The sequence below is a fragment of the Plecotus auritus genome (assembly GCF_963455305.1).
Source record: "Plecotus auritus genome assembly, chromosome: 8".
NCBI classification, from domain to species: domain Eukaryota; kingdom Metazoa; phylum Chordata; class Mammalia; order Chiroptera; family Vespertilionidae; genus Plecotus; species Plecotus auritus.
The window spans coordinates 85,573,957-85,596,652 of NC_137782.1; the positions used below are offsets into that span (position 1 = coordinate 85,573,957).

The following is a 22,696-nucleotide window of genomic DNA, read 5'->3' on the forward strand; positions in this document are numbered from 1 at the left end:
TGAATGGAGAGTAGGTTGCATTTGTGTGTGTGTGTGTGTGTGTGTGCGCGCGCGAATACACACGCGCACGCACAGTAGGTTGCATTATCTAATATTGCATGACTATTATATTACCGAATGACCCTGCTTTTAGTGGCTTAAGCAGTTTGCTTATGTCTCTCACGGTGTCTATGGGTCAGGTGTCGGGGGTGGCTTGGTTGGGTGGTCCCAGGTTTTATCTCTCATGAGGTTACACTCAGATAATGACTGCACTGCCCTCACCTGAAGGTTGGTTTGCCTGGAGAAACCACTTCCCAGATGGCTGCGGGTTGGTGTTGGCTGCTGGCAGGAGGTCTCTGTTCTCTTCCACATGGGCCTCTCTCAGGGCTGCTGTGAGCTTGCATGGTGTCTGGCTTTTTCCAGACAGGGTGTTCTGAGAGACCAAGATGGAAGCCAAGATGCCCCTTGTGACCGAGATTCTGATGTTACACACCATCACCTCTTCTTTTTAGTTATTGGTCACCTGGTTCAGTATGGAAAGGGACCCTACAGGGGCATAAGGGCCAGGAGATGAGGACCAGTGGAGGCTCTCTTGAGGCTGGCTACCACAGTGTGTGTGTGTGTGTGTGTGTGTGCACGCGCGCGCGCGCGCGCGTGTGTGTGTGTGTGTGTGTGTGTGTGTGTGTGTGTGTGTGTGTGTGTGAGAGAGAGAGAGAGAGAGAGAGAGAGAGAGAGAGAGTGGGCTGAGATGATGAAGGAGGTTAACATGTCCAGAAGGAGGCACTTTCTGAAACTTGAATGTGGAAACTATAGCACTGGTATGCAGGCCAAGGTCAGCAGGGAAATGTCAATAATAATTTAGGAGTGAGTTCTAACTTAGATATGTGAGAGATGCTGAAGTGCAGAGGCCACCTGGCTGACAGGTAAACACGCTCCAAGAGTTCTTTTCTCGCAGGATTGATGACAAGCACCTGAGCCTCTTTGTCTAAGGGTTTCCTCTTCACCAGGAGGGGCAGGCTAGAGTGCTGGGAAGGTAATGCCCCTGGGAGGAGCCCTCAGTCAGTGGCTAAAGTTGGAAGATAAATATCCTAGCCTTCTGACGCCCCAGGAGATAACACCAAAATTTGACCTACCAGGTCTTTGGGAGGTGCCCAGCAAGACAGAGCCCATTGCCCACATTCTGATTCTGCTCACTGTTCCATGCTGCTTCCCCTTTATTTCTCCAGAATCCTCTCTGGTGTTTTCTTGGATCACCTCCAAATAAACCATTTGCACCTGAATTTCTGTCTCAATGTTAGCTTCTGAAGGAAACAGCCTCATAGTGGAGCCCAGGTCCAATGTGAGGAGCAGCCTGAGGCCACCTGGGGGCTTGCCTGGGTAAGGTCAGGCAGCAGGGCATACTTCATCTGCACTTACCTCGTCTCAGCTGGTGGGGAAGGCATGCCTTTGCCTTCCTCCTTCTCAGTTTTCTCACTGAGTTCTGGGGACACAGCAGGAATAGTTTTGCCATATTGCTTCTCCCCACCTCTGGAAAGGGATGCTACCTGTAGCACCTGCAGCCCGCTTCTCTCTGCCCACCTCTGTTCTTAAACCCCAACCACTGTGGGTGTGCAGCCTGTGCTGCCAGAGCATGTGCTCCTGGGATCTGTAGCCAGAGCTGGCGGGCCCCACCTGGACCCATGAGCAGCCCCTCAGAAGGTCTTTCTCCTCTGAGCCCTGACAGTGTGGTTGCACACCTGGAGGGGCCTGAGATGTTTACACATCTTGGACCAGTCATTTTCATCTTACCATTAATACCTACTGCAAGCACGTGGAGCCAACCAAACTTTACTGTCCACATCCGGGGTCAGCAGTGCACTGCTTTGGGTTTAACTCTTCAAAACTTTCTGGGAGCCGAAACCGGTTTGGCTCAATGGATAGAGCGTCGGCCTGCGGACTGAAGGGTCCCGGGTTCGATTCCGGTCAAGGGCATGTACCTTGGTTGCAGGCACGTCCCCAGTGGGAGGTGTGCAGGAGGCAGCTGATCGATGTTTCTCTCTCATCGATGTTTCTAGCTCTCTATCCCTCTCCCTTCCTCTCTGTAAAAAATCAATAAAATATATTTAAAAAAAAAAAACTTTCTGGGACCTTCTCACACATTGAGTCAGGATGAAGAATCAGGATCGACAGCTCAATTGATTAATGAGATTTTTTATTTTTTTATTTGCTCAAGGTTGATGATGTTTTATGTGATATTGAGGGAATTAGAACGTATGGGTGTTCGGATTTCTGAGGCAACTCAGTATTGGCTCATTCTCCCAAGGTTTGAAGGTTCATTAAAACCTGTGACCTTGGCCACCCAAAGGACCAGCTGCCCATGAGAAGGCCTCCAATCCTTCTCCTTGGAGATGGTGCTTCTTAGGTGATTCTTAGATGCAGAGCATTGGCTTTGCCATCATGTCCCTTTTCCCTCTTAGACCATAAAAAAAAAATTGAGACGCGGGTGCGGGGCGGGGGGGTGGGGGGAGAAAAAGAGTCAAAAATGCATCTTTCAAGCAGGGTGTGTTTCTTTTCCAGGATGAATGGGCATGGGGGGCAGGGCAGGGAGAAACCAGAGTTCTAATCCCATGGCTATACCAGGACCTCAGGGGGTGGTGTGAACATTAGGGACCAACCTGAAAATTTGGAATGTGTGAGGTTGTGCTGAGGAGCATGCAGGGCAAGGACCACTGACAGCAGGGCTCGTCCCTGTGTACATCATCTGACAGCACTGCCCCCTGGCCCCAGCCTCCTTTCCCTTCCTTTGTCCCCGTGCGAGTGGCCCAGCATCTGCAAAGGCCTCCTGGAGTTCTGCAACTGGTGGTTACTTTATGTTTAGTTCTGTATTTATTGAGCCCCAGGGCTGTGCCATGACCCTGACACCCTGGGAAGCTGAGGAAAATGTCCAAATGTCCCCTGGCAGATGGGGATGTGGCTACAGAACAGAACACAAGATATGAATGCAGAACATTTGATAACCAACACAAGCAGCTATTTGCCTAACTTGATTGTTAGCTGCAGGCCTGGGATTTCACTCCTGCAAATGTTTGCCAGCAAGTCTCGGCTTTCTGGTGATTCCAGGAAAAGAAGGGGCAACACTAGTCTCCTCGTATATGGGACTCATGTCCTGACCCTATCTGTCCTCACAGGGTGCCCAGGGTTCTGGGTGTCATTGCTGTAGAGCGCCAATGGCTGGTCTTTCAGGAACTTCAGGGAAGTTTCCAGCCTCCCTGAGTGTGAGGCTTAGAAGCAAAGCCCATTCCCATGTGACCTATGGGCACAGGGCCTTGAAGCCACACAAGTGCTCAGGGTCTGGGAAAGCCCATGCTGGAGAGGGCATGAGCCCTGACTTTCAGGAGAGGTACCATCTCCAAGAGCATTTCCTTCCGATTTTTGCTTTCAGGCATCGTCTATTCCGACTGAGAGCTGCTTCCCAGGCTGTGGGGGCCAGACCTCCTGGTTGGCTGTCTCCCTCATTCATTTTCCCTCAGCAATAAGCTCACCTGAACATCCCTGCCAAATCCCAGGCCATTTCTATCAAGTGTCATTTTCAAACTCAGTGCTTTCAGTGTTGCATATTTCATGTGTCCTGTCAGATGTCCACATGCATGTTCATTTTTATGTCAACACAACATTTTAATTCCTTTTTGAAGATTAGTTATTTCTAGGAAGTTTATTTTAAAATACTCAGCAAATTTGTTGGTTTGGGTAAATATTTCATCCTAGAACACCTCTATAGGATACTAGGTTGTGACCAAAAAGATACAGGGTGCACAGGTGGTCCTGTTCACCATCTCATTATTGAGACAGTAACACCACTCCAGGGTAGTCATTTAAACTTTGGTCTCCAGTGGTTGTCCCAGACTAAGGTGGGAGGTGTGTGTGCTGTGGGGGTGGCAGCTGCAGGACTGTGGGCTGCTCAGCTGGTCCCCAGACTTAAAAGGTTCCCGATGCAATCAAGGCTGGCCTGTGCCTGACGAGGATGGAGGCCTCAGAACACGGGTCTCAGTGTTTCTTACTCTCTCCCCACACGACTTATTGTCCATTATATTATAAAGTGGTTGATAAAATTGTCATTTTTAATCATTCTTTTTCCTTAGCACATAAAGAATTTGTTGCTGTGCTAGAAATAAGAAAAGGACAAACTGGTATGCCAGTTCTTCTGAATAAAGGAGATCCCCTCTCTGGCTGGCATAGGGATGGGAGAGTGGAAGTCAGGATGTCCCCAGATCTTATCTGAGCATGCAAGGTGAGGCAGAGGCACAGGGTGTGCAAGGGCATCGGGCTGCTTAGGGGGAAAATGTCAACTGCTGTGGGCTCTGCAGAAACTGCTTTTATAACTCATGGGAAAGGGGTAGCTTTGGATCTCAGTTTCAACCATGTCTGCCTGCAATGAAGTGCAAACCTCTTTATTTTAATCAATTCAAGTTTTGAGTACATATACTTTGGGATTAGTTGTTAACAAAATAAATAAGTGGGATGAATATCTATAACTATCAATGTATCTACATTATATAATTTAGAAAGAATATTCTATTTCTGGCTTAAAAGTATCTTTTTATATCTGTCAATTGGAAATTCAATGTGCTTTGCTGGGGTCTTTTATGAGCTGTGGTCAAGATATTAGCTGGGGCTGCAGGCACCTGATGGCTTAATGGGGCTGGAATATCCACTTCTAAGAGGCTCGCTCCCACGGCTGTCGGTTGGAGGGCTCACTTCCTTACCAGTTGTGTTCAGAGCACACATGGATCTTCCTATAGGTCTGCTCTCCAGGGCAGCTGGCGAAACCCAAAGCAAGTGATCCAAGAGAGAGCAGGGGCCAAAGGGAGCAGAAAGCCACAAGGGCTTTTAGGAGCCAGCCTCTGCAGCTGTACAGTGCCACGTACACTTTATTTATCAGTTAGACACCAGTTACTGAGCCTGGCCAACACAAATGGGGAAACACACACACAAAACTAGGCTTCACCTCTTGAAAGGAAGAGTATCAAAGACTTTGTGGACAGACCACTAAGCCGCTGAATAAACTATGAAGAGAAAATACACTGAGTGTCCAGATTATTATGATCTCTGAATGCATAATAATCTGGCCACTCAGTGTATATCCTATATAATAAAAGGATAATATGCAAATTGTCCCCTTGACCAGGAGTTCGACCAGCAGGCAGGCCGGCCAACCACTCATGTCCCCTCCCCCTGGCCAGCCTGGCTGGACCCCACCCATGCACGAATTCATGCACCGGGCCACACACACACACACACACACACACTGAGTGGCCAGATTATTATGCATTCAGAGATCATAATAATCTGGCCACTCAGTGTATATGAAGACAATAAAATGAATGTTTTACAATGTTTTAGATGTCCATTAAAGTGTATCAGTGAAGAAAATGGAAAAAGGAAAGAGCTGAAGAGACAGTGAAGTGGGTAAGATTGAGGAAGAAATACAGGATGAGGAGAGATGAGAAGATACACGGAAAACAAAAGAGATAAAAGATGGAAGAAGCAGAGCAAAGCTCCAGGAGACCTGGAGGTGACCCTTGTCTTCTGCTAGAAGTTTTTCTTCCCTAAAATCAAGCCCTCGCTGGGACTGCATTCCCTGAGTAGGGACGGCGAGCTGTCCAGCAGGCCCCAGTCCTGAGGGCTGCTGGAGTGCTCCTGCCTAATTGAGTGTGTCAGCAGCAGAATTTAAATATGGACCAGGAGTTAGGCTGTAAGCTGAGAAAAACACATGTTGATGCCTATCCCTCTTTTTGCATTGAGTTAATGCACTTAGTACGTTGCCGAACATTATGTATGAGGTGTGAACTCTGAATCAGAGAAGGGGTCTACTGGGGGTTCACGGAGTGTGGCTGAGCCACACTCCCCTAAGAATCTTGGTTGGCAACTCCTTGGGAAGCAGAAAGGGCTGCTCCGTTGGGAGTCCTGCACTGCAGTGTTCACTCAGGTCTCTCAGCTTCCGGCCTTGAGCAGCCCAGAGGTGCATACAGGCCCAAGCAGCCTCAGTGCTCCTGGGCGGGTCAGCAGCCTCCTTTGTAGGCCATGGCTGCTCCTGCTCTTTCCCTCTTATTCTGTAGGGTCCTGAAAGTGGTCTGGCTTCTTCTTGTGTCTTTGAGGACTTCCATGCCTTTTTCCTGGTTATAAGGGTCAGATGTCCAGTCTACTGAGCCAGCTGGTCCCCTGCCTATGTCTTGTCCTGGCCTAGGAACTTTGGGGAAAGGAGGATGGGATGTGAGCTGCCCCTGCAGCCAGAACTTCCTCCATTTAATTCAGGGCTCTGTTGTGTAGGATGCCTTTCCCTAAGACCCGTTCCAGGGGTGGAGACCTGGCCCCATGTTCTCTTAGAAGTAAACTTCGTGGTTACTGGTGGCACATGCTGATTTAGATCAAGGCCTGTGCACCCAGGCTGCTGCTTGGAACTCTCAGGAGGAAAGTCCAAAAGCACATCATGGGAGCAGGTGGTGACCGCTGGGAGTTTGGAGTTTTCCAGGTTCCTGGAAAGAGAAAATGTGTGGGGGGCACAAAGATCATCTCTGCTGCATATAGTGTTCATAATAAACTTTTTATTGAGATAATTGTAGATTCACATACAGTTGTACGTAATAATACAGAGAGACCCCATGTACACTTTCCCAGTTTCCCCAATGTTACCTTTTGTAAAACTACAGTAAAATATCACAACCCAAGGTATTGACATTGATACATAAATCTGTCTTATTCAGATTTCCCCAATTGTATTTGTACTGGTGTGTGTGTGTGTGTGTGTGTGTGTGTGTGTGTGTGTACGCATGCATTAGGCTCTACACAATTATAGCTCCTTTTTAGGTTCATGTATCTACTACCAATTCCAACATTACAAGAATTTCTTGTGTTGTCCTTTTATAAGCACACCATCCTCATCTGCCCCCAACCCTCATTCTCCATTTCTCATCTTTACCCCTTGGCAACCGCTAATTTATGTTTCCATAATTTTGTCATTCCAAAATGACAATGGGATTCACATTCCAAAATATAGTAGAATCATATAGTATATAACCTTTGGAATTAACTTTTTTCACTAAGCCTACTTCCCTGGAAAGTTGTCTAAGTTGTTGCGTGCATCAATAGTTGGCTCCTTTATATTCCTGAGCAGTATTGCATGGTTTGTATATACCGTATTACAGTGTGTTTAAACATTTACCTGTTGAAGTGTATCTGGGCTAATTCCAGTTTAGGGCTTTTCCAAATAAAGTTGCTATGAACATATCTGTATAGGTTTTTGTGTAAACACGTTGTCATTTCAGTGGGATCTATGTCCAAGAGTGCAATTGCATGTTGAATTTTATAATAAACTGTCAACTGTTTTCCAGAGTGGCTATATCACTTTACATTTCCATCAACAATGTATGAGTGATCCAGTTTTTCTGCATTCTTGACAACATTTGGTGGTGTCACTATTTTTTATCTTAGTAATTCTCAATGTATGTTGAAAGCTCATTGTGTGTTTTAACTTGCATTGTCTCTTTTGGCTAGTGATGTTGAACATCCTATATAATAAAAGCCTAATATGCTAAGTGTCCAGTCATCCAGTTGGCCATTCAACCAATCAAAGTGTAATGTGCTAATGATATGCTAAGACCATTCAACTGCTCGCTATGATGTGCACTGACCACTAGGGGGCAGACAGTCAACCGGTCAACCAGTTGCTATGACATGCACTGACCATCATGGGGCAGACACTCTGAGTGGTAGGTTAGCTTGCTGCTAGGGTTCTGCCAATCGGGACTGAGCGAGATGGGTTGGACATGCCCTGGAGCCCTCCCACAGTCCCTCCCTGGCTGGCCAACCTCCCAAGTCCCTCCCCGGCCCCAATCGTGCACCAGTGGGGTCCCTCGGCCTGGCCTGCACCCTCTCGCAATCCAGGACCCCTCAGGGGATGTTTTGGAGAGCTGGTTTCGGCCTGATGGCGGAACGACCAGTTGCTGTGATGTGCACTGACCACCGGGGGTAGACGCTCAACGCAGGAGCTTCCCCCTGATGGTCAGTGTGCTCCCACAGGGGGAACATCACTCAGCCTGAAGCCAGGCTCATGGCAGGCGAGCGCAGCGGCAGTGGCTGGAGCCTCTCCTGCCTCCACGGCATCTCTAAGGATGTCCTACTGACGGCTATCCCCCGGGGGCTCCCAGACTGTGAGAGGGCACAGGTCAGGCTGAGGGACCCCCCATCTCCCCCAGTGCACGAATTTTATGCACTGGGCCTCTACTATTTATATATTTTTACTTTCCATCTGTATGTCCTCTTAGGTGAAATGTCTGTTTATGGCTTTTGCTAATGAGATTTATTATTTTTAACTGCTAAGTTTTTAGAGTCCTTTATATTTCCAGATGAGGATTGTTTGTGGAATATGTGGTTTGCAAATATTTTCTCCCACTCTTTAGTTTGACTTTTAATTCTCTTCACATAAACTTTTACTGAGAAAAAGTTTTATAATTTTGCCCTGACTGGTTTGGCTCAGTGGAGAGAGGGTTGGCCTGCGAACTCAAGGGTCCCAGGTTCGATTCCGGTCGGGGGCATGTACCTTGGTTGCAGGCACAAACCCAATAGGGGGGTGTGCAGGAGGCAGTTGATCAATGTTTCTCTCTCATTGATGTTTCTAACTCTCTATCGCTCTCCCTTCCTCTCTGTAAAAAATCAATAAAATATATTTTTTAAAAAGTTTTATAATTTTGACTACTAATTTATCAACTTTTTTCTTTTAGGGGATCATGCTTTACTGGGAAGTCTAAATCTCTTTACTCTGAAATAGGTTTTTTTACATGCACATTAATATTTATTCTGTGTCTTTCATGGTCTGCCCTTTATTACTAATGATGTTTTATATTCTCTCTCTCTGTTTTCCTCTTAGTTCTTGCTAAATGTTTGCCTACTTCTTTTCACCCAATATTTAGCTTATTTTGTTACCTCAGATTTTTATTTTATTTTAGAATTTTGTAGTTTTATCATTAATCTCATCTTTCTAATTTTTCTAATATCTGCCTTTTTAATAAATACATTTACGAGTATCAAATTTCCTGTAATATTACATTAGTTTCAATTGACAAGTTTTAAAATGTACTATATCTGTTCTTTACAAATGATTAATAGAGGAGATACTTAAGGGTATAAGGTATTAACTTACATAGCAACATGCTTTAGTTATGTGTTCACTATTTGGTGGGTTTTATTGCTAATTAAATTTATAATTAGCTTACAAACTCCTTTATGATCAATTTATTATACTCTTTTTTGGCAGTAAATTAATTTTCAATTATGAAAGTAGTTAAATTATTTTCAATTTAATGATAATTTACTAATATATTTTTACTACAAATCTGATCGAAATGCATTAATTCAAAACTTCTCAGCTATAGTTTTATTTTTGGATTGCCAGTATGTTTGTAACATTTTAAAATTGAATTTATTGAATTTATTTATTGGTTAATAAAATTATATAGGTCTCAAGTGTGCAATTCTACAATACATCATGTGTGTATTGTATTGTGTGCTACCACCCAAAGTCAAGTCTCCTTCTGTCACCATATATTTGACCCCCTTTATTTTTTACTACCCTCACCTCCCTTCCCTCTGGTAACCACCATACTGTGGTCTGTGCCTATGAGGTTTTGTTTATTTTGTCTTTCTTGCTCATTCAGTTGTTGCTTTCAGTTTCATAGAGCACATATGAATGAAATCAGATGGTTCTTGACATTTTCTGTCTGACTTATTTTGTTTAGCATGATATTCTCAAAATCCATTTATGTTCCCAAATGGCAATATTTTGTCCTTTCTTTTGGCTGGGTAGTATTCCATTGTATATATGTAACACATATTATTTATTCAATCATCTTTCAAAGGACACTTAGGTTGTTTCCATGTCTTGGCCGTTGTGAATAATGCTGCAATGAACATAGGAGTGCATATATCTTTGCAAATAAATTTTTTCCATTTTAGGGGGATAAATACCCAGAAGAGAGGTTGCTGGGTCATATAGTAATTGTATCCTTAATTTTTTTATGACACTTCTATATTGTTTCCCAGAGTGGTTATATCAGTTTACATTCCCACCAGTAGTGAATAAGGGTGCCTTTTTCCACACAACCTCTTTGACATTCGTTATTGTCTTCTTGATGACAGCTATTCTAACAGGTGTGAGGTGGTAGCTCATTGTAGCTTTAATTTTCATATTCCTAATAGCTAGTGAAGTTGAGCATCTTTTCATATATCTCTTGGCAAATTGTATGTCTTCTGGTCAGGTTCTCTGCCCAGTTTTTAATTGGATAGTTTGTGTGTTTTGGTATTGAGATGTATGAGTTCTTTATATATTTTGGACATTAATCCCTTGTCAGAGGTGTTGTTTGCAAATATCTTTTCCCATTTGTTTTGTTGCCTTTTTGTTTTGTTGACAGTTTCTTTTGCTGTGAAGAAGCTTTTTAATTTGATATAGTCCCATTTATTTATTTTTGCTTTTTCTTCTCTTTGCCTTTGAGGTCAGATGAATAAAATCCTCTTTAAGACCAAGGTCTAAAAGTTTAGTACCTATGTTTTTTTCTATGTAATTTATTGTTTCAGGTCTTATATTTAGGTCTTTGATCCATTTTGAGTTAATTTTGTATCTGGTGACAGACAGCAGTCTAGTTTTATTCTTTTGCATGTGGCTTTCCAATTTTCCCAGCACCATTCATTGAAGAAGCTTCTCCCTCCCCACCTCCTTGCATCTTTCATCAAAAATTATTTGTCCATATACATGTGGATACATTTCTGGGCTCTCAATTCTCTTTTATTGGTCTGTGCATTTTTTAATACCAATACCATGCTGTTTTGATTATGTAGCTTTGTAGTATAATTTGAAGTCTGGGAGTGTGATACCTCCAACTTTGTTCTTTTTCTCAGGATTGCTTTGGCTATTGGGGTCTTTTGTGGTTCCATACAAATCTTATGACTTTTTTGGTTCTGTTTCTTTAAAAATTTTGATGGGGATTGCATTAAATGGGTATATTGCTTTGGGTAATATGGCCATTTTTAACTATGTTGATTCTTCCAATCCACAAATATGGATTTATCAAAGGATGTGAAGGACCTATACACTAAAAACTGTAAGACATTATTAAAACATATTGAAGAAGACACAAAGATATATTTGTAACATTTTTAATACTATCATTTTATGATTATCACTTCATTACTTAAAAACCCACATTCCACACTGGGTACAAGAATTTTCAGAAAATTGTTTAAGTAGACTAATTAACTGCATCTTTCAACTCAGCTATATTCTTTATAATGTTAATCTGTCTTGATATCATCCCTGAGAGATGTGTAAGATGCTCCCAATGTGATTGTGGAATTGCTGGTTTGACCTGTAATGGTACCAATTATTCTGTTGGCTATTCCAGCTCCACGTGTGGTTTGGATGCAGGTTCATAGGTATCAGAGCTTCTTGTTGAAATGTTACTGTTATTATCACATAACATGCAATTGTATTGCTATAGATGCTTTCAGCCTTTGATCCAACCATGTTCCCATTGCTATAAGAACATTCTTTCAGTTGCCATTTGACTAGAAATATATGAGAAAGAATTGGCCCACAATAAGGGGCTTGTAATGTGAGCGATACATTTCTACACTTGACCATGGCACCTTGTTAAGTGGGTAACAAATGTTCCAGATGATGAGGAGAGAGCATCTGGGTGACTCAGGTGGGCATGCTGGACAGAGCAGGGACTGAGTCCCTCCGTTTTGGAGCTGTGCCTATGTCCAAGGCTGTAAGGCACCTTCTGGCTAGAGCCCATCTTGAAAGGAGACCTATGCTCTTACACTCTCCCTCTGCATTTCCTGCCCTGGCAACAATTCAAGGTTATTTGTTTACCACACAGCTCCTAGAACTGTACTTTGCTGCAAAGCCCATGGGAGTGGTTGAATTTGCAATAATGCTCATACCATCATCCAGAGTTCTGTCACAGGCAGGACCTATGACCAGCTGTGTTCAGCAGAAGGTACTTGGTACTGAATACGTGCTTTGTTCCTGTTAATTAGTCCCTGCCTCTGACCCTGTCCCCTTGGCATTTGGGATTCTTAGGACTAATACTGTCTCTGCCCAACCTCTACATCCTGTCTACATCAGGTTTGAGGGGTGCTGGCTAGCTTCAACTGACTCTCACATCTCTTTGGCATGAGGCTGGTGTGCCAGTGCATCAGACTCAAAGCAACAAGAAAAATGAACCATGTCCAGCCTTCATCCCAAGTCCTCCCAGTGGCCACAACTCAGGCTGGCAATTCTCAGGCAGGTGCTGGTGCCCTTTCCCAGAATGTAGCTACAGGTTGCCTTCTTTCACCCACAAAGCTGGCTCTGGAAAACCCATCATTTTTGGTTCCGCCCCTTCTTGTCTTGCTGACCTTCACTCTACTGCTGTCAGAGGATCACCTTCCATTTCTACCTCTTGCACTTGTGCCCTCATTACAGCCTCTGGTTCTGGGGCAAACAAGTGAAGTCTTCCTTCCCCACTAAGGCACCGAGGGAGACCTATGGCTGGGATTCAGCTACAGGGGACTTCATTTCCTATCACTGACCCTTCCCAACCCACCCTGCCAGGGCCTTGTTCCTTTGTCCTGGACTAGAGACAATTTTAACTACTTTAAACAGAGGAGGCAGGGTCACATGTGGGAGGGGACAGGGTGTAACAGCAGAGAAGAGGCTCACAGGAAGGATATGTCCTGGAGTAGATTAGTTGGACCACTGCCCAGGGAAGCTTGGGTGGAGTCTGAGCCAGAAGGGCTATGGGTGGCTGGTTTCCTGCACCTCTGAGGTGCCTGCAATGGAGATGAGCTCTGCTTGGGCCATGTTCCTGCTTCTCGCAGGTTCCCAGGTCCTAGTGACTCACAGCTGGAGGATTAGTGATGAAGGAAAAGGCATAGAAAGTTACTTCCTTGCCACCGTGGAGTATGCCTTACACATATTCAACGTGAAGAGCAAGGACACGAATGCCTACAGGCTGGTGAGCATCCTGGACTCCCAGAGAGAGAAGGTAGGTGACTGCATGTTCCTGCCCTGCTAGCCCTCACTTATAGTAAGTCAGGGTAACAGATATGGGACTTATCAAAGGATCTTGTATGCCATTTGAAGTTTATAAAATAACATACAAACTATTCATTTTCAGATTTTATAAAAGCTTGTACATGAAAATTTAAAAAATTAGATCAATGTCTACCCACATGCAATATTTTTTCAATCTTTATGTCATTGGTTAATGAAAAATGACATCAAAATGTAGTCTATGAGGGGAGAAAGATAAAGATGTCTAGTAAGAAAGAGACAGACGCACAGAGAAAATGCTTTAAAAGTTAGGGTGAGGAAAGAGTTCAAGGAAATAAAATAAAACAGGGCCTCTGCTGTGGCTTCCATGAGCTCTGGGCTCCCTGCTGTGGTATCCACCTCTGTGGACTGATGTTATTTTACACTCTTCCCCAGACCATGGTTTTTATCCTTAAAGGTTCTCCTTGCCATGGAGTCTCTTTCAGAATGCAACCAGCAATGCCATTTTCATTTGGGCTGCAGACAGGAACAATGAAAACATTCTCCCGAAGGAGCACTTCTGGCTCTGCGTGTGAGTGTGTGTGTGTGTGTGTGTGTGTGTGTGTGTGTGTGTGTGTGTGTGTGTGAATGTGTGTGAGTGTGAGTGTGTGTGAGTGTGAGTGTGTGTGTGAGTGTGTGTGAGTGTGTGTGTGTGTGTGTGGTGTCGGGGGCATTACTCTTTCACGCTCTAGACCTCTGCGCTGAGAATCCACATGAAGGGCAAAGGATCCCGACCCTTCACTGACCTTAACCCTCTGTGACACTGGTTCAGGCACCCTGGGCTCTCTCAGGCTGGACCTCTGGTGGGGATTTTTATATCCAGAGTCACAGACTGAGTTTGGGTGCTGGGGATAATGGAGTGGATGCCGTGGGAGAATATGGAATAAAATGAGTAGAATGGAGTGGAGTAGAATACAGACTATGTCACAGTGCACTTTGTAATAGAAGTTGTTTCTTGAAGCCATTGTCTTGTGTGTGTGTGTGTGTGTGTGTGTGTGTGTGTGTGTGTGGTTTCACTAGCATTGTATGGCATTTTTCTGATGTTGGGCAGGTGAAGGGTGTGACAATGGGGCTATAGATAAGTCTCCCACTCTGGGGTTGAGATGATCAAGCAAACTCTTGCAGGGCCAACACGCTCCCAGCCACTTGTCACCTGTCTCTGGTAATGCTGTAGAAGCTAGAAGCATTGAAAAGAAAGGTGGGGGTCTCACTTGGCATTTGCAAATGTGAGGCTGCAGTGTGTGGTATTAATAGTGTGTGATCAGCTTGCTTTTACCCCGGAGGCTCCACCAGGCTATGTGCCTCTTTGTCCAGAACATCCCAAGTGTAGCTTTAACACAAGTGTGCTAATCCAGACCCAGAGGGAAGCCCCAAACAGAGTAAGGTTTGGGCCTGTTCCTACACTCCATGTGTCAGCACTAGCAACTACTTAATGGGACCATGAGGGATGTTTCCCCTTGAATGTCTATATGTTCCACAGGTAGAGACCGTGATGGCTTTCTCCATGGAGCTGAAGCTTCGCAGAACCAGGTGTGGGAAATTTGATGAAGACATTGACAACTGCCCCTTTGAAGAAAACCCAGAGCTGAACAATGTAAGACACACATGAGCCTCCTTCAGGTTCCATAGCTGTGAACCTGCATGGGGTGTTGTGGGGGGTGGGGCAGAGGACATACCATTCCTAGGGACACAAGAGGGAAGGGGCTACTGGCACTACTACAGCCGCTGCTTCTGCTAAAGACGGAGCCCAGCCTGTCAGGTCAGCCCCAGGGTCCACTTGCAGGCCCCTGGCCAATTTGAGATCCCAACTGCCCACTCTCCCCGTTCAGCTGTCTGAACCTCGGGCCATACCAGTGACAGATTGTCCCTGCCCTTACGGCCCGGGTCTCTCTCTTTTTTTTTTTTAATTTCTTTATTGATTAAGGTATTACATATGTGTCCTTATTCCCCCATTACCCCCCACCTCCCATTCATGCCCCCAACCTCCTGTTGTCTGTGTCCATTGATTAGGCTTACATGCATGCATATAAGTCCTTTGGTTGATCTCTCCCTCTTACCCCCACTGTCCCCTACCTTCCCTGAGGTTTGACGTTCTTATTGATGTTTCTCTGTCTCTGGATCTATTTTTGTTCATCAGTTTATGTTGTTCATTATATTCCACAAATGAGTGAGATCATGTGATATTTATTTTTCTCTGCCTGGCTTATTTCACTTAGCATAATGCTCTCCATCTCCATCCATGTTGTTGCAAATGGTAAGAACGCCTTCTTTTTTACAGCAGCATAGTATTCCATTGTGTAGATGTACCACAGTTTTTTAATCCACTCATCTGCTGATGGGCTCTTAGGCTGTTTCCAAATCTTAGCTATGGTGAATTGTGCTGCTATGAACATAAGGGTGCATATATCCTTTCTGATTCGTGTTTCTAGTTTCTTGGGATATATTCCTAGAAGTGGGATCACTGGGTCTAATGGGAGTTCCATTTACAGGTTTTTGAGGAAACTCCATACTGTTCTCCACTGTGGCTGCACCAGTCTGCATTCCCACCAGCAGTGCAGCAGGGTTCCTTTTTCTCCGCATCCTCACCAGCACTTGTCATTTGTTGATTTGTTGATAATAGCCATTCTGACAGGTGTGAGATGGTACCGCATTGTTGTTTTGATTTGCATCTCTCTGATGATTAGTGACTTTGAGCAGGTTTTCATATGTCTTTTGGCCTTACTTCTGTCCTCTTTTGAAAAGTGTTTATTTAGATCAGTTGCCCATTTTTTGATTGGGTTGTTTATCTTCTTTTTGTTAAGCTGCATGAGTTCCCTGTAAATGTTGGAGATTAAACCCTTATTGTTAATATCATTGGCAAGTATGTTCTCCCATGCAGTGGGCTTTCTTGTTTTTTATTGATAGTCTCCTTTGCTGTGCAAAAGCTTTTTATTTTGATGTAGTCCCATTTGTTTATTTTCTCTTTAGTTTCCATTGCCCTAGGAGCAGTATCAGTGAAGAAATTGCTTCGGCATATGTCAGAGATTTTTCTGGCTGTGGATTCCTCTAGTATTTTTATGGTTTCTCGTCGTATGTTTAAGTCCTTGATCCATTTTGAGTTTATTTTTGTGTATGGTGTAAGTTGGTGGTCTAGTTTCATTTTTTTGCATGTATCTGTCCAATTTTCCCAACACCATTTATTGAAGACTGTCCTGACTCCATTGTATGTTCATGCCTCCTTTGTCAAATATTAATTGAGCATAGTGATTTGGGTCGATTTCTGAGTTCTCTATTCTATTCCATTGATCTATATATCTGTTCTTGTGCCAATACCAGGCAGTTTTGAGAACAGTGGCTTTGCAATACAGTTTGATATCCGGTATTGAGATCCCACCTACTTTGTTCTTCTTTCTCTGGATTGCTGTAGCTATTCGGGGTCTTTTTTTATTCCAGATGAATTTTTGGAAAGTTCGTTCTAGGTCTGTGAAATATGCTATTGGTATTTTAATGGGAAGTGCATTGAATTTATAGATTGCTTTGGGTAGTATGGACATTTTGATGATGTTGATTCTACCAATCCATGAACATGGTATGATCTTCCATCTATTTATGTCTTCCTCTATCTCTTTTTTCAGTGTCGTGTAGTTTTCCGCATATAGGTCTTTTACCTCCTTAGTTAAGTTTATTCCTAGGTATCTTAATTTTTTTGGTGCGATGGTAAATGGGATTGCTTTTTTAGTCTCTCTTTCTGTAAGTTCATTATTGATGTATAGAAATGCCATAGATTTCTTGGCATTAATTTTGTATCCTGCTACATTGCCGAATTCATTTATTAAGTCTAATAATCTTTTGATGGAGTCTTTAGGGTTTTCTATGTACAGTATCATGTCATCTGCAAATAAGGACAGTTTTACTTCTTCTTTTCCAATTTGGATGCCTTTTATTTCTTCTTCTTGTCTGATTGCAATGACTAGTACTTCCAGCACTATGTTGAACAGGAGTGGTGAGAGTGGGCATCCCTGTCTTGTTCCTGTTCTTAGGGGAAATGGTTTTAGTTTTTGCCCATTGAGTATGATGTTGGCTGTGGGTTTGTCATATATGGTTTTTATTATATTGAGGTATGACCCTTCTAGTCCCACCTTGCTGAGAGTTTTTATCAAGAAAGGGTGTTGGATTTTGTCAAATGTTTTTTCTGCATCAATTGATATGACTATGTGATTTTTATCTCTCAATTTGTTTATGTGATGTATCACGTTTATTGATTTGTGATTATTGTACCATCCTTGCATCCCCAGGATAAATCCTACTTGGTCATGGTGTATGATCTTTCTAATGTATTGTTGGATCCGATTTGCTAGAATTTTGTTGAGGATTTTGGCATCTATGTTCATAAGGGATATTGGTCTGTAATTATCTTTCATTGTGTTATCTGTATCTGGTTTTGGTATTAGGGTGATGCTGGCTTCATAGAATGAACTTGGAAGTGTTCCTTCCTCTTGAATTTTCTGGAATAATCTGAGGAGGATAGGTTTTAGTTCTTCCTTGAATGTTTGGTAAAACTCCCCTATGAAGCCATCTGGCCCTGGGCTTTTGTTTGCTGGAAGCTTTTTGATGACTGCTTCAATTTCTTCCATAGTTATCAGCCTATTGAGATTTTTAGAATCTTCCTGAGTAAGTTTTGGAAGGTTGTATTTTTCTAGAAATGTGTCCATTTCCTCCAGGTTGTCTAGTTTATTAGAATAGAGCTGTTCATAGTATTTTTAAATAATCCTTTGTATTTCTGTGGGGTCTGTTGTTATTTCTCCTCTTTCATTTCTGATTTTGTTTATTTGGGTCCTCTCTCTTTGCTTCTTGGTGAGCCTAGCTAGAGGTTCATTAATCTTGTTTATTCTTTCAAAGAACCAGCTCTTGGTTTTGTTGATCTTGGATTTTTTTATTTTTATTTTTTGGTCTCTATGTCATTCATTTCTGCTCTGATCTTTATTATTTCCTTCCTTCTGCTCACTGTGGGCTTTTCTTGTTGCTCTCTTTCTAATTCTTTGAGTTTGTGAATTAGATGATTTATTACCATTTTTTCTTGTTTTTTTGAGGTAGGCCTGTAGAGCTATAAACTTCCCTCTCAGGACTGCTTTCATTGTGTCCCATAGTATTTGCATTGTTGTGTTTTTATTGTCATTAGTCTCCAGGATGTTTTTAATTTCTTCTTTGATCTCATTGATAACCCAATCATCGTTTAATAGCATGCTATTCAGCTTCCAAGTGTTTGAATTTTTGGGAATGTTTTTATTGTAGTTTATTTCTAATATTATGCCATTGTGGTCTGAGAAAATGCTTGATATGATTTCAATCTTTTCGAATTTGGGGAGACTTTGTTTGTGACCCAATATGTGGTCTATTTTTGAAAATGTCCCATGTGCACTTGAGGAGAATGTATATTCCATGGCTTTGTAGTGAAATGCTCTGAAGATGTCAATTAGATCCATCTGATCTAGTGAGTCATTTAGAATTGCTTTTTCTTTGCTGATTTTTTGTCTAGAGGATTTATCCAGTGATGTCAGTGGTGTATTAAAGTCCCCTAGTATGATTGTCTTGATGTTGATCTCTCCCTTGATATCTTCCAGGAGTTTTTTTTTTATATATTTCGGTGCATATATGTTTATCAGGGTTATATCCTCTTGTTGTATTGATCCCTTTATTATTATGAAGTGACCTTCCTTATCTCTTGTTATGGCCTTTACTTTGAGGTCTATTTTGTCAAAAATAAGTACTGCTACCCCAGCTTTTTTTTTCATTTCCATTTGCCTGAAAGATGTTTTTCCATCCCTTTACTTTCAGTCTGTATGAGTCCCTTTTTCTGAGGTGGGTCTCTTGTAGACAGCATATATATGTTTTTTATCCATTCAGCCAGTCGATGTCTTTTGATTGGAGCATTTAGTCCATTTACATTTAAAGTTATTATTGAAAGGAACTTATTTGTAGCCATTTTTATTTTTTGTGTCTGTGTTCCTTCTTACCTTTTTATTTCTTCTTTTTACACCAGTCCCTTTAGCATTTCTTGCATTGCTGGCTTGGTAGTGATAAACTCCCTTAGCATTTTTTTTTTGTCTGTGAAGCTCCTTATTTCCCCTTCAATTTTGAATGATAACCTTGCTGGATAGAGTATTCTCGGATTCAGTCCCTTGGTTTGCATCACTTTGTAAATTTCCTTCCATTCTTTTCTGGCCTGATGTGTTTCTCTTGAGAAATCATTTGATAATCTAATGGGAGCTCCCTTGTATGTAACTTTCTGTCTCTCTCTTGCAGCCTTTAAGATTCTCTCTTTGTCCTGAATATTTGCCATTGTAATTATGTGTCTTGGTGTGGGTCTTTTTGGGTTCATCCTGTTTGGGACTCTCTGTGCTTGTGTGACTTTTTTCTTTGCCACATCAGGGAAGTTTTCTGACATTATTTCTTCAAATAGTTCTTCTAACCCTTGTTCCTCTTCCTGTTGGTCTGGCACCCCTATTATTCATATGTTGCTTCGTTTCATGTTGTCCCATGGTTCCCTTAGGTTCTCCTCCTGTCTTTTAATTTTTTTCTCCAGTTGTAATTCAGTTTGGCTGTGTTTTGCTTCCCTGTCTTCTAGTTCACTAATTCGGTCCTCCACTTCTCCTAGTCTACTGTTGAAACTTTCCATGGTGTTTTTTTGCAGCTATATCACTCTTCATTTCTTCTTGATTCTTACATAAGTTGTTGATTTTTTCATCCATTTCTTCTTGATTCTTACATAAGGTGTTGATTTTTTCTTCCATCCGGTTTATGAACTCTATGACCCTTATTCTGAATTCTTTTTTGTGACATATTGCATGCCTCTGTTTCACTTAGCTGCTTTTCCAGCGTTTCCTCCTTTTCTTTCCTTTGGGGGTATCTTTGTCTACCCATTTTTGGTCTCACCAACTGATCTAGATGTCAAGCTGTGCAGGGGCTGCTCTTTGGGTGGCAGTGTCTTCTCTGGCTGTGGTTGCTCCTCGGGCGGTTACAGTAGCAGCTGCTTCTCAGTTGGCAGTGGCTCCTCTGGTGGGTGCTGTTCACAGCAGTGGTGCCTCCTCTGGCTGGCAGGGGAGGCTGCTCATATAGCTGCTGTTCTTTGGACAGGGGTGGGCTGATTATGATGTTGCTGCTCCTCAGATTGGGATGGGTTGCTCGTGTCCGCTGCTCCTTGGACGGGGGCCAGCTGCTCCTCAGAAAGGGGCGGACTGCTCGCATGGCTGCTGTTCTATAGATGGGGGCTGGCTGTGTGCTGCTGCTGTTCCTCAGATGAGACAGGCTACTCGTGATGCCGCTGCTCCTTGAACAGGGGCAGGTTGCTTGCAGGGCTGCTGCTCCTTGTACGGGTGCGGGTTGCTCATGCAGCTGCTTCTCCTCGGACAGGGGGCAGTCTGCTCATGCGGCTGCTGCTCTTTGCGTGGGAGTGAGCTGCTCATGCTGTTGATACTCCTCGGACAGGAACGGGCTGCTCACCTGGCTCCTTCTCATCAGACAGGTGCAGGCTGCGTGTGGATGCTGCTCCTCGGACCAGTGCAGACTGCACAGGGCTGCTGCTCCTTGGACATGGGCGGTCTGCTTATGTGGCTGCTGCTCCTCAGATGGGGGGAGGCTGCTTGTGTGGCTGCTGCTCCTCAGAAGGGGGTGGGCTGCTCACACAACTGCTGCTCCTCGGATGTGGGCGGGCTGCTCACACAACTGCTGCTCCTCAGATGGGGGCAGGCGGTTTGTGTGGCTGCTGCTCCTTGGAAAGGGATGGTCTACTCACACAGCTGCTGCTCCTCAGAAGGGGGTGGGCTGCTTGCACAGCTGCTGCTCCTTGGAAGGCGGCTGGCTGCTTGTGCAGCACAGCTGCTGCTCTTCGGATAGGTGCAGGGTGTGGGCTGCGCACAGCTGCTGCTCCTCAGAGGGAGGCCGGCTGTGTGGGGCTGCGCTCCTCAGTAGTGGGTGGGCTGCTCAAGCGGCTGCTGCTCCTCGGATGGGGTGAGCTGCTCGCGTGGTTGCTGCTCCTCAGACGGGGGAACTGGCTGCTCACAAACTGCGTCTCCTTAGCCAATTCAGGCTGAATTCCACTCATTTCAGCCTCTCACTCTATTTGTTCCGGGACAAGGCTCAGGACACATCCATCTATTCCGCCGCCATTTTGTCTCCTCTCCGGGTCTCTTCATTCTGGCCAGAGGATGTCCTTTTCCTGCTCTGAAGCCACTGCCCTTTCCTGCCTTCAGGAGGAGGAACATGTCAGGAGTGGCCAACATCACCATTGACTGAGTGGCCAGTCCTCAGGTCCCCCTGTCACTGAGCAGAGCTGATGGGGGTTTGGGTGAGGGGAGCCCACTGTCCTGTGTCCCATGCTCTGCCTCAGGCCCTGCTGAGCTGCAGTTCCTGCATGGGGGGAAGGGAAAGTGAACCTCTGCTCTAGGACAAGCCCATCTCAGGTCAGGGCTACTTGAGGTAGGGCCGGTTGAAAGGAGCATGTGTACTAGAGGCATGGGCCACTCTGGGACAGCCCAGGGGTTCTCCTGGGGAGAGTAGAGTGGCACAGGAGACCCTGGGGTTAGGAGTGAGCCAGATCAGGAACATCTGAGACTTAGACTGAGGGCTAGAGCCTGCATCCCCCAGCTGCTCACCTTGAAGATGCAAGTCTGGGATGGATGCTGTCTTTAGGGCTTGGAGTCACAAGCTTCCCCAGGCTTCTTCACCCACAGTTTATTCCTGTGCTTATTTCCTCAGACCTTCATCTGCTTCTTCACCATCAGCATCGAGCCCTGGAGAACAGTGTTTCAACTCCTAAACAAGACCTGCCTGGAGGGGACCTACTGAGTGATATCACGCTCCAGCCCAGCCTCTTTACCCCCCTCTCTGTAGGTGGCCCTTCCGTGGCTGAGCAGCTCTGAACTCACTCTGTTCTCTGCCTTGCAGATATCTGGAGCCTCACACACGGGCATGGTGGAAATTCCTGTGTCCATTTTCGTTCATGTAGAGTAGTCCATTAAACATCAGCATTTCAAAAGGCGCTGTGTGGCATGGTTCCTGACTGAGGGGGATGGGCAGTTGATGGGCAGCGTAGTGGCCCAAGGGGGTGGGTCGTCTCTCCCCTTGCGCATCCTAAGCCAGGTCCAGGTGGCACAAATAAGGCGCCTCTGAGCTGCTAGCTCAGGGCTCATAAGGGATAACCACGTCCCCAGAGGGGCAATGACCATGACCAAGGTAGGGAACCCTTGTCTGAAGGATGGATGCAGACAGGGCCTCAGGCCCCTCAGGACACAAGTGACCTCTGTTTGGGGGGACTTGCTCACACACATTTTTTGGTCCATGACAGCTGGCACAATGTAGGAGGGGACCCTAGCCTCCACTCAAAGAGCAAGCAAGGCCAGCAGCAGCGACAGCTCTAAGACCCTTTTGGAGATGTATGTTCTCAGGGCCTGCACCTTTAGACCAGGAGGCTGCATTTTACAAATTCCTAGGGAACCCAGGGCCAGTTAAAGACTGAGAGGCACTGACTGCTATGCCAGGTGCTATTGGGACTCCGGCCAAAATGCCTAGAGCAAGATTTGGCAACCTTTTTCCATACAGAGGAAAAGAGTCACTCTTGGGCTTCTGTGGGCATGT

The 22,696-nt window shown here is 44.5% G+C and overlaps 1 protein-coding gene across 1 annotated transcript; it reads left to right on the forward strand.

Moving 5' to 3' along the window:
- Nucleotides 1-12,781: 12,781 nt before the first annotated feature.
- On the forward strand, nt 12,782-22,100 carry LOC308257004 (cystatin-9-like). The gene is made up of 3 exons (XM_080685723.1): nt 12,782-13,037; nt 14,565-14,678; nt 21,818-22,100. The coding sequence occupies exons 1-3, from the start codon at nt 12,828-12,830 to the stop codon at nt 21,905-21,907; spliced, it is 414 nt and encodes a 137-aa protein (XP_080541849.1). The 5' UTR covers nt 12,782-12,827; the 3' UTR covers nt 21,908-22,100.
- Nucleotides 22,101-22,696: the final 596 nt, after the last annotated feature.

Coding starts and splice junctions, on each gene's coding strand:
- LOC308257004 (XM_080685723.1), top strand. CDS start 12,828: ATGGAGATGAGCTCTGCTTGGGCCATGTTCCTGCTTCTCGCAGGTTCC. Junction 13,038..14,564: donor TGGACTCCCAGAGAGAGAAG/GTAGGTGACTGC, acceptor TATGTTCCACAG/GTAGAGACCGTGATGGCTTT. Junction 14,679..21,817: donor AAAACCCAGAGCTGAACAAT/GTAAGACACACA, acceptor TTATTTCCTCAG/ACCTTCATCTGCTTCTTCAC.